Source organism: Phaethon lepturus, unplaced genomic scaffold (genome assembly GCF_000687285.1).
Source record: "Phaethon lepturus isolate BGI_N335 unplaced genomic scaffold, ASM68728v1 scaffold8196, whole genome shotgun sequence".
Taxonomy (NCBI): domain Eukaryota; kingdom Metazoa; phylum Chordata; class Aves; order Phaethontiformes; family Phaethontidae; genus Phaethon; species Phaethon lepturus.
In genome coordinates, this window is record NW_010545502.1 from 57,172 (window position 1) to 69,983 (window position 12,812).

Below are 12,812 nucleotides of genomic sequence, written 5' to 3' on the forward strand. Positions count from 1 at the left end.
TTTGCAGGATTCTATGGCACACAAGGACATGGAGGCTTTATTTTCTAAATTTCTTTATTACAGATTACTACTAATTACTATTAGTAAAGCAAGTATACTCATAATAAAGTACGTACACTTATATTTTAATAGCAGCAGCAATCAATAGTAGCAAGTATATATTTCCATATATTACAAGTTGCCACTAAACTACCACTAGTGGAGGAATACACTTACAATGAGTTAACCTATATGTGCCTGCACACACACACACACATATTAGTCAAAATAGTACAGGTACAGTGCTCCTCTCCAAACCACTCCCAAGAGTGGGGCCTCAAAGTCAGTGACAGACGAAGTCTCACTTCAAAGAAGGAGAGTCTAGAGTCAGCTAGGTGTTCCTGGTGATGGTCCAATAACTTGTCTAGGAGATCTCAGAGAAAAATCCATGCAGGGACGGTTCTCAGAGGGAGGCTCCATTTTGGGTTAAAAGCAAGTCATTTTTATATGGCAGAGACATAAGGGGATATAGGGCACCACCACCTGGAGCAGTCAATAGATGGTGCTAATTTCTGTTGTTCACCTTGGACAGCCAATAGATGATGTTTTCTTTTCTCTCAAACCAATTTTTATTTTTCCACACAGTTTTCCTGTTCTTTCAGCTGGAACAACCAATAGCAGTTGCAGATTCCTACGTTGTCAGGGTGTTTTCTCCCTTTTCCAGACTTTTTCACCTTTTCAGACAATAAGTTGCAATTACAGTTCCTTGTTTTGCACTTACTGATGGTATCTCAGGATGTCTTCGGTTTCTAGGTGCCCAGCTGTACTTCAGAGGTGCCAGCTGCGCTTCTCAAGGATGTTGCTGGTTCCCAAGCCTAGTTCTCAGGCTAGCAGTTCCCAGGCTGGCAGGCATTTTCTCTGTCAGTATTTCAGCAGACATCTTCTGTTCAGTATTTTTCCCCTTATAACCAGATCACCTTTAAGGCTGCTGACATCACTTCTATGGTGAAGAAAACAACTGTCAGTGTGAGACCATTTTTTTCTTTTGTTTGTAGTAGTGCAATTTTGTAGTTTTCTGCATTTCACCAAAAAAAGGAAATAAACCTGTCACTGCAATGAAAAGGCTCATAAAAAGTTAGAAGTCCTTGACAGTTTAAGTCCTGCTCATTAGCTATATTTCAGTTTTACTAAGAAAATGTGTGCTAGTCAAGATTCAATATCTCTTCTCATAGCTAAAGTTTGAGAATGCTACAGGAAAACATTGGTTATTCTCTGATACATCTTCAGCAGATGGATAAGCAGCTGTATGCAGAACTTTAGGATTGCAATCTTCTGGTATTGCAAGACAAGTACAAAACTGCTGAGTTTTTGCCTGTCAAGGGCATATATATCAAATTATTGTTTATACAAACCCTAAATTACTGTAATTCCTCCACAGTTACTTAACTGAACACTCAGGCAAGTGAAATGAATTTAAGTAGCAATAGGCTAGATAATCTTGCCAGGAATCAAAGTGGATCTGAGACTTGCTTTTATTTTAGGCAACTTTAGGCAAGTTTAGATGATCTGAGTTTCTCCACTGTTGACTAAGCAGATCCCCAATGGACACTGTCTAAGGGTTTTTGGAATTCTGCTTATCTGAGATTTTTTGAATTAGAGATGAAATGGGGAAAAGAGTTGCAGGAGTTAATGCCTTTTTATGCTCTCGTGCAATATTCACAGAAAAAATGTAATTTAATATTGCTCTTCAGATGTCTGTACTTGAAGCAAAGTGCATGCACAGGTGGAATAGGAAAATATTTTCTTGAAAATACTATTCAGTCACTTACTTCACCAGTAATTATAAAATTTTTTCCTCCACCTATCCCCATTACACTTAAAGGCGGTTTTCCATGGCAGTCTGAACTTCAGGAACCATTCATACAATAATGCTATTTGATGTATAAATGGGATCCTGTTCCAACAGGAACCAAAATCGTGATAGGAGCATTTACTTCCATCTCTTTTTTGTATTTTACTGTATGTGACAAACAGAATAGTTTCTGTGGATTTTTTTTAAATGTTGAAGTTTGAAAGCATTGTTATAAATACTCATTTTGACTGGACATGATCTTGAATCTAAAGTATGCTCGTTGGAGGACCGCAAAGGAAAGACAGAAAGCGGAGAGTGACTGTCTTCTCCATGCTTTCCTCCAATTCCTACTTCAGTCATGAGGACAAAAAGAAAAAATACCTAGATCTTATGAATGACCGAGACCCAGACAGTAGTTAAAATGAGACGAGCCCCTGTCCAATTCTTAGCATACTTAAAACTTCATGTCATAAATGAAACTCTGGGATGACAGTAATAGGATTGCAGCACAGTACTGTGTACGAGACACTCTGGGAAGGAAGAAAAAGATGAAACCGTCTGTCATGGACTACCTCTTTATGATACTGGTCACAAGTTCTTTGTGCATTAAGATGCTTTTTTGTGATCAGCAGACCCATAGTCACATGAAGGTGAAGATTCTCATATTTGTTTTTACAGGAAAAAAGCCTACAGAAGTATACACAGAAAGACAGCATTCACTCTAATTATTAGACAGTAAAACTGTTTTTCTGTCCCAGTTACCTGAAAACATAATTCAGCCCTTGCTTCTTTTCCTTTGTTGTATATTAAGTTATATATTGATATTCTTAGGTAAAATGTTAGTAAATATTTATATTTATAAACCACCTTATACAGGGCATTTATTTCTCTTTCAGTGCTAGGAAGAGAATGTCAGTGATAGTTCGCACGCCATCGGGAAAGTTAAGACTCTACTGCAAAGGAGCTGTGAGTTGTATTCTGTATCAAAGAACACGTGCTACCAATACAAATACCAAAGCAAAACTTTGTTATAACTGCAGTCAAAACCTTGAAAATTTTGGCGCAGGAATGTTGATGCCTTTTTCAATTTACGTCATTTTATTATGTAGCTGTTTAAGGTGATGAACTAATTCATAGGCAGTTAGTAAAAAAAAAAAAAAAGACATTAAGGTATGACAGACCTGTTCATCCTATTCTCTGTACTGGACTAGTACCTTTATGCTTCCTGTTATTTCTTCCTTCTGTACTCTGAGAAGATGGATGAATATATGGTTTAATCTATTAGTTACTTGCTAGAGTACCTGAGCATGAATCACTAGGTAGAAATAGTAATCTAGCATAAATGACTAGATGGGAAATTTAACCTACCGTTGATGTTATGCCAGAAGTAGATTTTCCTGAAAACAGGATATGTGGGAAGATACCTTAATCATAATGTGTCTGGGAATGGCAGAGTTGCTCATTAGTGCTTGTTCTGTATCTTAAGTCAAGTTTGAGGGGAAGGGGGATGCAAATCTATTTCCCAAATGGTTTACAAAATGTGAAATTGATTGACTATAAATGTCCATTTTGTATCATATCAAGTGGAGAGAAGAAGCTGTTGTTAATATTCTGTATATCAAGCTGGCTACAAAAACCTGAAAACGGCAGTTATGAAACACTAATTTTACCTTCTGAGCTTAGTACAAAAGAGGAAGACGGTATTTTAGGAGATCAAAAGAATTCACGTGGCAAGCCAAAGAAGATGCAGCACTTTTCAAAATGAAGAGAAATCAACAGCAGAAAATGTAGGAGAGAAAAACTGCATCATAGCAGAATTTGTAAATTTAGAGAATCTGAGGATTTGGAATGTTCTTTTTTCATTTGAAATAAAATTAGTTCTATTCATTTTTATGCTGAAATAAATTAATACAGTGCTGCACATTTTTCTACCGTTTTCCGATATGATTTGTATTATCTATACAAAAAACCTATTTTTTTCTATTAAAATTGTTCTGAGTTAATTTTATTTGTTTTGTAGGATACTGTAATTTATGACCGTCTTGCTGAAAGTTCAAAATACAAAGAAATCACCTTAAAACATCTAGAGCAGTTTGCTACAGAAGGTGGGTGATATTATTCAATATAAAACTAAATATGAAATTCAGTTACTGCTGAACTTTTCAGTTTTGCAATTTTATGTTGCTGTAATGTTTTATTCATGTTAAGTTTGAAAATTATGTTTTAGTAATGCCTCATAAAAAAGATCTTCCTTTTCCTGAGAAGTTTTAGCAATAAATTCACGGTTAAAAAGCCACCCACACAGTACACAGTGGAGTCTTCTAAACAAAATATATTTTCCCAGAGAGCAAACACATTGCATGTTGTTTGTTTCTGTGAAGATCTCATCTCCCATGATCACTTTCATGTCCCACACACAATGAATGCTGTAGGGATGGCGCACAGGAAGAAGTAGCCAAAGTGAAGATGCTTGGAAATGATTAGTGTAGTGCTTTTAAGGTACCTTTGTGCTGTATTTTTTTTCTGTCACCAGTCACAATAAGGGGACTTGCCAGTACTAGTTTTCTACACGGTGTGTTTTGGTATCTGTGCTGTTTTAACTGTTTTAAAGCAGTTGCTGAAGTGGGGAGCCCCTCCATGAAGGTTCATGAAGTAGGAATAGTAAGCAACATTTAAAAGACTGTGAAATTAAGATGATTGATACAAACAGCCAGTTAGTTACTTAATAATAGTGGATTCCACAGTACAGACGTGAGCAGGAAAGCAGACTGTAGAAAGGTTTCTGCTTTCATGTAAGTTTTTCTAGCACAGTTCCTAGATCTTCCATGCCGTGCCCTCTTTCTGGTATCTTAGTAAAGGATTATAGAGTTGTACTGTGAAATACCATAGTGTTTTACTTTATCAGTGAGTTGGAGAGAGTAGTTGGAAGCAGTATTATAATAGCTATGGGAATTTGAACTGTCATTTTTTACCTCTTCATTTTTTTTTAAATGCAGTGTTACTAGAACATTAAAATTATCTTTAGTGTGTCTGAAGAAATAAGCTAACACTGGAAAGCAAACTTTATTGAAATATTTTCCTTCTGAAATACCATCCTTACCTTTTGATAACTGATGTCTGGCCAAATCTTGTATCAGGAAAGATCCTTTTTCTGTCTGTTATGCGTGTGACTACTCCAATTTTTCTTTTTTGATTTATAATGGAATTTAGCTTTTTGATTAGTGTTGTAGTCAGCACCTTCAGTCTCTTGATTCTGTCAGTGACAGCAGAAGGAAGCCACAGATCTGTTTCTTTTGTTAGTTTTCCGTATCAGGATCTCTGCAGGAAAGATTTGGTTAGCCTTAAATAATCATGTATTAAAGTTACAATAAATTATACAATAAAGTTAAAAGCAGAACTAAAACCAAACACATTTAACTGAATGTACAACATGAAGCCTCAGATAGACCCTCTGAGCTCATGAATCTAGTTGTGTGAGCTGATTGGCCACTTTGGGGTTTTATAAAGGCCTAACCAGGATCAGTCAAGGAAAAGTTAGATGTGAAGTTAGTTTGGGTCATAAGGCTATATATTTCATTACAGAAAAGGTAAAAACAGATCAATATCTGCTATCCTGTGTGAACTGATACGAAAATTTAAATTCAATCCTTAATTACTGTTTTATTAAATCAGTGGTACCACTGATATAATTTTTTCCTTAGCAGTCAGGTTGGACCGAGTGAATCAACATAAAAAGTGAAAAATTCCACCCGTGTTCAAAACCACTGTACATATGTATTAGTGTTAAGAAGTTTGTTCAAGTACTTTCTGTACCCTCCCTTTCAACAGATGAAAAGATTTACTGTTCAGAAAAGTGAACTGCTAACCCTTCAAAAGCATAAAATTCAATCTTCAAAAAAAGAATTTAAGTACCTCTCTCTCTGGAATCGAATAAAGAAATCAGTATTTATTTTTGCATCAGATTTAAATTGCAGCCGATGATGTTGCAAAGTTTCTCATGAGTATCCTTTCATGTGGCAGTACAGTATGTCCTTGGCATTTGCTGCATGCTCTTGGTGTGTTGTTCAAAAACGAAGTGGTTAGCATGGCTGGCATTGATATTTAAGCATTTATTAAGCTTGAGTGTTAATGCCTGCTTGGATAAATAGAAAAAGTGTGTAATTTTCCTGTGGTGTTGTTCCAGTCTGTTAAGAAGCAGATGTATGATATTTTGTTTTCCACTTTTCATTTGGAAGATTCTTTAAAATCACAATGAAAATAAACTTTTTAAACTTAAAAATAGAAAAAATAATTAGTCTCCAATTTAAAAATAAAAGCAAATGCCTTGAAAAACTTGTTTGATGATATTCCATGCACATTGATTTATCATCTGCATAAAATATTTTGAAAAAATTGTGGAAATAGTATCACTATTAGTCATAAATTCCTTTCCTCCCCTTCACCTCATATTCATTGCTTTGGACCTTGCTGGCATATCCTTATTACACAGAGAGTTGATCTGTCATCCTTAAGTTTATTCTCTAGGTCTAGCTGGTGAGACGCTGGGTTCCTAATGCTGTTCAGTTGTCAAGATATTAGGATTACACATGGTTTTCATCATGAAGATATTAAATTACTGTCTCTACATCTAAGGCATATATGTATTGTTTCATGCCCAGCCTCTTGATCATTTCAGTAGTGCTGCTGGTGCTGCGCTGTACACAATAGAAACCTGTGAACGAATAAAGATTGCGTTTAGCCATTCCTGGTTATGGTGCTGTTTGTCTCCTAGAGCAGAGTGGGCAAATGACCAAAGGCACTAGCTGCGTTAGTCTTGTTCATCCCCCTCCTAAATCCACCTGCCTGCAAATGGTGGCTTCATAAAACATCATTTGACTAGAGCAATGCTCTTCTCAGTGTATAAAGAGTTATGCCAGTTTCATGCTCTAGAAATCGAAGAATCTGATAATATGTGAAAATGAACTGTTAGAACATTCACACCTAGCTACTTAAATGGAATGTAAATGTCTGTTGTTAAAAAATAGATGTTTCTTATAGTCTTGCAGTCTCAAATTCTCACTGTAGTGCTTAATTCAGATTTCAGCTGAAGGAAAAAAAAATCTGTTAAGTATAACCAGCTCAGAGATTGTTAAGCAAAATCTCCAAATGTTGCCTGTACACAAAGGTTTTATTTTAAGAATTTGGAAGACTGAAACAATCTGTGATATGGTAAAATTAAATCTGACCATATTCAAAGTCAGCTTTTCAAACTTCAACCGAGAATTTCCTAAGGATGAGAAGGGGTGAAGAAGAGGGTAGTTGCATCATTATGCTGATATATTTTAACTTTATTGCTTTCCAGAATAGCAACTTTTATATTTATAAAATTTTTGTTAGGAAATATAATTCAATCTTATAGTTTTAATGTTCCTAAAAATCTAATGTATATACCTATTCAGCAAGTATCATTCAGGATTGTTTCCTGTGTTGTTTACAGTTTAAGATAAGCTGAATCTTGTGTAAAACTTTTGTCTTTTTTTTCCCCCCCCTTGAAGTACATCACCTCTATTACATTCAGCTACTTTGAAACAGTTACTCTGTTGAATAATTTTTTATTTATATCATGTTTTTTACTTTATATATATTTTAAAAAGTTCTTCAAGACATGCAGCAGTAAGTTGAAAATCAGGCATAAGCATACATAAAATACAGAATAAATTCAGCTTTTAGTAGTTACTCATTGTAGGCATATCAAGGAAGGAACTAACAACCATTGAATCATACTTATTATCTGCTTTGTCTTTAGGCTTAAGAACTCTGTGTTTTGCTGTGGCTGAGATTTCAGAAGGTGATTATCAAGAGTGGTTAGATGTCTACCACCGTGCTTCGACAGCTATACAAAACAGAGCACTCAAACTTGAGGAGAGCTATGAACTAATTGAAAAAGTATGTGTAGCTTTCTGGGGATTTGGGGGGGGCAGGCGAGGAGAGTGGGGGTTTTTTAATTAATGTCCTTGCTTTCTATACTATGAAATCTGAATCATTATTGAGGAATAATGCTTAGACAGAAAAAAAAAATCTAGCTATATACTGACAGCCATGTCACGTAGTCCTTGCAGCTTAGATCATCAAAATGAAGGAAAAATTAATTTGACAGAGTTTTTGCAGCAAGTAGCTACCTTGCCAGAAAATACTGATTTTGAGTTGAACTACTGGGAAGCTTTTTTCAGAGTTTCTGTGTTGTGTAAAAAAGTCTAATAACAGGCAAACATCTGCTTCATTATATAATTATCGTAGAACCATGGAGTAGTTAAGGTTGGAAGGGACTTCTGGAGGTCATCTAGATATAAATCCCTGCTCAAAGCAGGGTCAATTTTGCTTGCCCAGCACTTTGAAGTTTTGTGAATCTGCAAGGAGGGAGTTTCCCCAGCTGCAGTAGGCAAATTTTTTTTTGTAGTCACTTTTTTCTGAATTAAAATTGCTGTTGCTGCAGAATGTGACTGTTGCCCTTTTACCATGCGTCTCTTAGAAGAGGGCTTCTCTGCAAGCCCTCTTCAGTTAGTAGAAGGCAGCCATGGAATCCCTCCCTTATTTTTTTTCCCCCATGTTAAACTTGCCCTGCTTCTTCAGGCACTCTTAACATAGTGTGCTCCAGACCCAAAGCTATTTTTTTTGTCCTTCCGCTGGACTTACTCCACTTTTTCAACCTCTCTTGTACCGAAGGTCCAGAAAGGAAGGTAATACCCAGATGCAACCTCACATGAACAGAGCCATAATCACTTGCCCTTGGGTTTCTGGCAACGCTGCTGCTGGAGTAGCCAAACATCTGGTTAGACTTCACTGCCTCAACAAAAAAGTCTCCTGTGTCTCTTAAACGTATAAGCAAAAGGGGTTCATGAAACCAGTATTGCTTGTTTGATGCTTGACTTTTTGGAGGGTTTTGGTGTTGGTTTTTTTTTTCCCCTTGGAAAGGATAAGAAAGATTAAACTGATGAAACTGCTTAAAATTCAGAGCCTCAAAAACCTGCAGTGTTAATTCATGAGAAAGACGAGTGAGGGTATGTAGCTTCAGTCACTTATGGGACTTCAATTTATATAGATGAGCAGTCTATCCAGACATGCACAAGACAGTCTTAAAACGATGTAACTTTAACGCCATGGCAACCCTGCTACCATTATAAATTTCTGTATCAGCTGCACAAGTACTTTCTTAGTATGTAGTATGCAGGCCATGCTGCAGGATTGCACACTATTAGGTTTGTAGCGCTGTCGTTAATGGGGTTTTAGCTAGTTTTAAATGTACAGAAATATGAAGTATAAAAATGACTGTATTCACAAAAACCATATAGATTTGCTGTATGGGAAGTTAAAACTAAACATCATCAAGATTATAATTTTAAAATTAAGTTGAAGTGAAAGGTGTGGTGGTTTGGGTTTTGGTTTGGGTTTTTTTACAAGGGGAAGAGAAATCATTACAAGTGAGAGAAGACATAGTAATAGCACTCCTTAAGTCTTCAACTCAGAGAGGTGCCCCTCAGGAAAAGGTAGCTGTTGCTGAACAAGCTACTGAGCTTGTGAATAGTTGGGTGAAGTTTGAGTGGTCACGCTGTGCAGTTTGTCAAGCCTCATACGTATTTACCTTAAAGCTCATAGGAATAAACTGGAAAATCTTTATTAGTTGATACCAACTCTGATTAATGAATTTAGAGAGCATTAATCTTGTCATAAATATGGAAAGTTAAACAAAAAAATGAATTTAAACCAAAAAAGTTGCATGTACTGTATATTTTGTGTTCACAGAATCTTCAGCTGCTTGGAGCAACAGCAATTGAAGATAAACTACAAGACAAAGTGCCTGAAACTATAGAGACGCTCATGAAAGCAGACATAAAAATTTGGATACTTACTGGGGACAAACAAGAAACTGCCATTAACATCGGTATTATTTTTGCATTTATTTGATGGCTTTGTTACAGATTTAGAAATTATAGAAATTGCTAGAGTAAAATTGCTTTCAGAACAGAAAGGTATCTTGAAAAATAATAATATTATATGTCATTCCAGAATTTAAATGTTAACTTATTTTTCAGTCACTGGTAGGGGGGGAGTGGGGAATGATGGATTCTTCCTCCATTAAAAGAGTAACAGCAAGAAAAATTCATGTTATCATAGTGAGGAGGAAAAAAATAGGCATTTGTGCTTTTTTTGTAGAATCTCAAATGAATTAAAAAGAATATATTGTTTGAATTTTGACAGTGATAGGGAATAATATTAAGAAAATATAAGTATTCTTAGTTTCCCTTCTATATGTTTCCTTCTTTCCAAGAAAGCTGGTAGGGACTGTAATCTTAACTAAAGCAAAACAATATAGATCGTGCACTAAAGTACTATAAACTTTACCATCAATCAGAGGTTTTCTTTTATTTTTTCCTTTTATTATAAAGGATGAAAAAAAAAAATCATGAATTAACTAATTTCAACAGTGATAAATCTGTATTTTTAAATGGTATTTTAAATAGTAATACATGAAAGCTTCATTTAAGATTTAATATTCTTTGCATGTGAGCTTATCAGCACTTCTGCAGTAGCCTAGATATGTGCGCAAAATAAAGCATTCTTTTGGTCGTATGAATCTTTTTTATTACTATTATTATTTCTAATCTTAAACAGCTTTTTGTATGCACATGATACAGTTGATCTAAGATTATTTTCATTAGTATCTTCAGGTTTGAGGCAATATATGCAATATCAGTATTTTTAATTTATTAAGAATGGTGATATATATTTGTCTAGGCAGCCTGCATCATTAGCACACAGAATGCATTCTGTTTAAAGCATCAAAGAATAAAATAAAAGAATTGGAACATGTATATTTGCAAATTTTTTATGAAATGCAAGTTCCATTCCAGAAATTTGCAAGGCTAAGGGAGATTTATTTTCCTTAACTCCCTGCAAAGATATTTCTTATCCTTCTGCTGAGGACCTCTGTGAACAAGGCACAACAGTCGCAAATTGCAGCAAGGAAAATTCTGACTGTTCTGACGTAGTACCTGTATGTTGAATTTGTATGGAATGGAGTATAACTTTCGTTACCATTGATTTCAGCTGAGGAAGTCTTATTTTTAATTCTGTCCGTAGTTCTCTTACAGGAAAAAAAAATGCTTTGTTATATTATAATGGATTTTGTGGAACAAATTTTTGAAAACAAAAATGTTTTTAACAGGTCACTCCTGTAAACTTTTGAGAAAGAACATGGGACTAATTGTTATAAATGAAGGCTCTCTAGATGTAAGTAAAATCTGCAAAGTTTTCAGTTAGCGAAACATTATTTTATTGCTTAAAATAACTGGACGTCATGGTGGAGGTGGCCTGAAAAATAATTTGGAGCATCTGTTTATCTGGACAAACACAGAAAATCCTGCCAAAACCATGGTTTGGGGAGGGGGTGGTGGTTCTGTTATTTTGTTTTGGAGGGTTGCTTTTTGTTTGTTTTTATGATCTTCTCAGTTAATTTTAGTATTACATACTTGGAAGACTGTGTGGTCTTTGACAAAATGACAGTGAATAACTAGAAACTTAGTCTACAGCTTACAAAACCACAGTGTAGCTACTACACAAATGAACTTCAAAATGATGAGCAAACAAATTCCATGGGGTGAAATGACTCCATCCATGCAGGCACAAAGCCAGGAACTTCACATGCTTCTAGTAGCACCTAGCAGTGCCCAGACAAACTAATCATAAGTTCCTTTCTCATGCTGTTTCTTCAGAATACTTAATATCTGCGAAAAATTAATTGTTATTGGGTGGTTAAACAGTTGAGATTGTAACCAGATGTTGAAGTAAAAGTAAGGGTTAAAACTACCAACTTGCAAGTAGACAGTGCTTTGTAGAGAAGAGATTCTTTAGATAAGGTAGGAATGCAGTATTAAGTGAAAAATCCCATGAGGGGAAAGAACTTGAATCCTTTTACCACCCTCAATGGGAGCCTTAAATGAACTTAGACGTGGAAGAATTTCCTCAATGGGAAAACTCACTGTCTAGAAGGCTTCAGGAGGAAACCCTGAAAAGAAGTTTACCTTACTCTATGTTGTGGGCACATTGCTCAAGATAGGACTGGGGGAGAAAAAGTGAAAAGAAAGTATGAGAATCAGCAAGAGTGCCTTAGCGGAAGGATTCCATGGTAGTGTGTAAGAGTAGGCTACAACATGAATTAAAATAGCTTACGACTTTTTTTTTTTAAATAAGTACTTGTTTAAATGTTTTGATGCATTTACAATAACACACTTTCAACATTACTATGAATTTAATCATGATGACTGTATTTCAAATATAAATTGTCTTAAGCAATGTATTTTTGCTGATAAAATAAAATCCCAAAAACAGGGCAGGCAAGAAGCTGTTGATTAATGTCTGGAGCCAGAGTCTGTTGATACAATAAGCAACTTTTGACATAAGTAGCCTGTGATACTAATGGAGAGGCAATTCTTTCCTTAGTTTAGTTCATTGGATAGCCTTTGAAAGATTGCAGTCATTGTCTGTTGAAAAAACAGGCAAGGCTTTTGGTACAAGCCCTTAACTTTGTTTTTGAGTTTTTCACTCCTCAACCAATCTCTGAGTAAAAATTAATCAATGCAAGTGAGAACTTCTAAATTTAAGTTATTTACACAGACTGATGGATTTCAGAACTACTGCAATACTTAAGAGATTTGAAGTGCAAAAGATTGACTACTTTGTGTACTTCTTAATATGTAATGGAATAGTATGCTAGTTTTAACTACTAAAAGGAACCCAATGAAAACTCATTAAGCAAGCATTGCACATTAACCACTTCTAGAGTGATGATTAAAAAGTTGAATAAATATATATTGAGCAATATATTTTTAAAATAAATGTATATAAATATGGTTTAAGAAGAAAAGATAGTATCTGCTATATCTGCACTGCACTCCCTATTTCAAACTGAAGTGTCTAGATTTTGTAGAGATTGCGAGATCCTTTC

At 35.3% G+C, this 12,812-nt stretch overlaps 1 protein-coding gene across 2 annotated transcripts in view; it reads left to right on the forward strand.

Annotated features, from left to right (window-relative positions):
- Nucleotides 1-12,812, forward strand: part of ATP8A1 (ATPase, aminophospholipid transporter (APLT), class I, type 8A, member 1) — a 107,641-nt gene that overhangs the window by 45,009 nt on the left and 49,820 nt on the right. For both annotated transcript variants that reach the window (XM_010288963.1, XM_010288964.1), the window contains exons 19-23: nt 2,728-2,797; nt 3,852-3,936; nt 7,617-7,756; nt 9,611-9,749; nt 11,034-11,098. In XM_010288963.1, the coding sequence (XP_010287265.1) occupies nt 2,728-2,797; nt 3,852-3,936; nt 7,617-7,756; nt 9,611-9,749; nt 11,034-11,098 (499 nt within the window). The remainder of the gene's footprint in view (nt 1-2,727; nt 2,798-3,851; nt 3,937-7,616; nt 7,757-9,610; nt 9,750-11,033; nt 11,099-12,812) is intronic.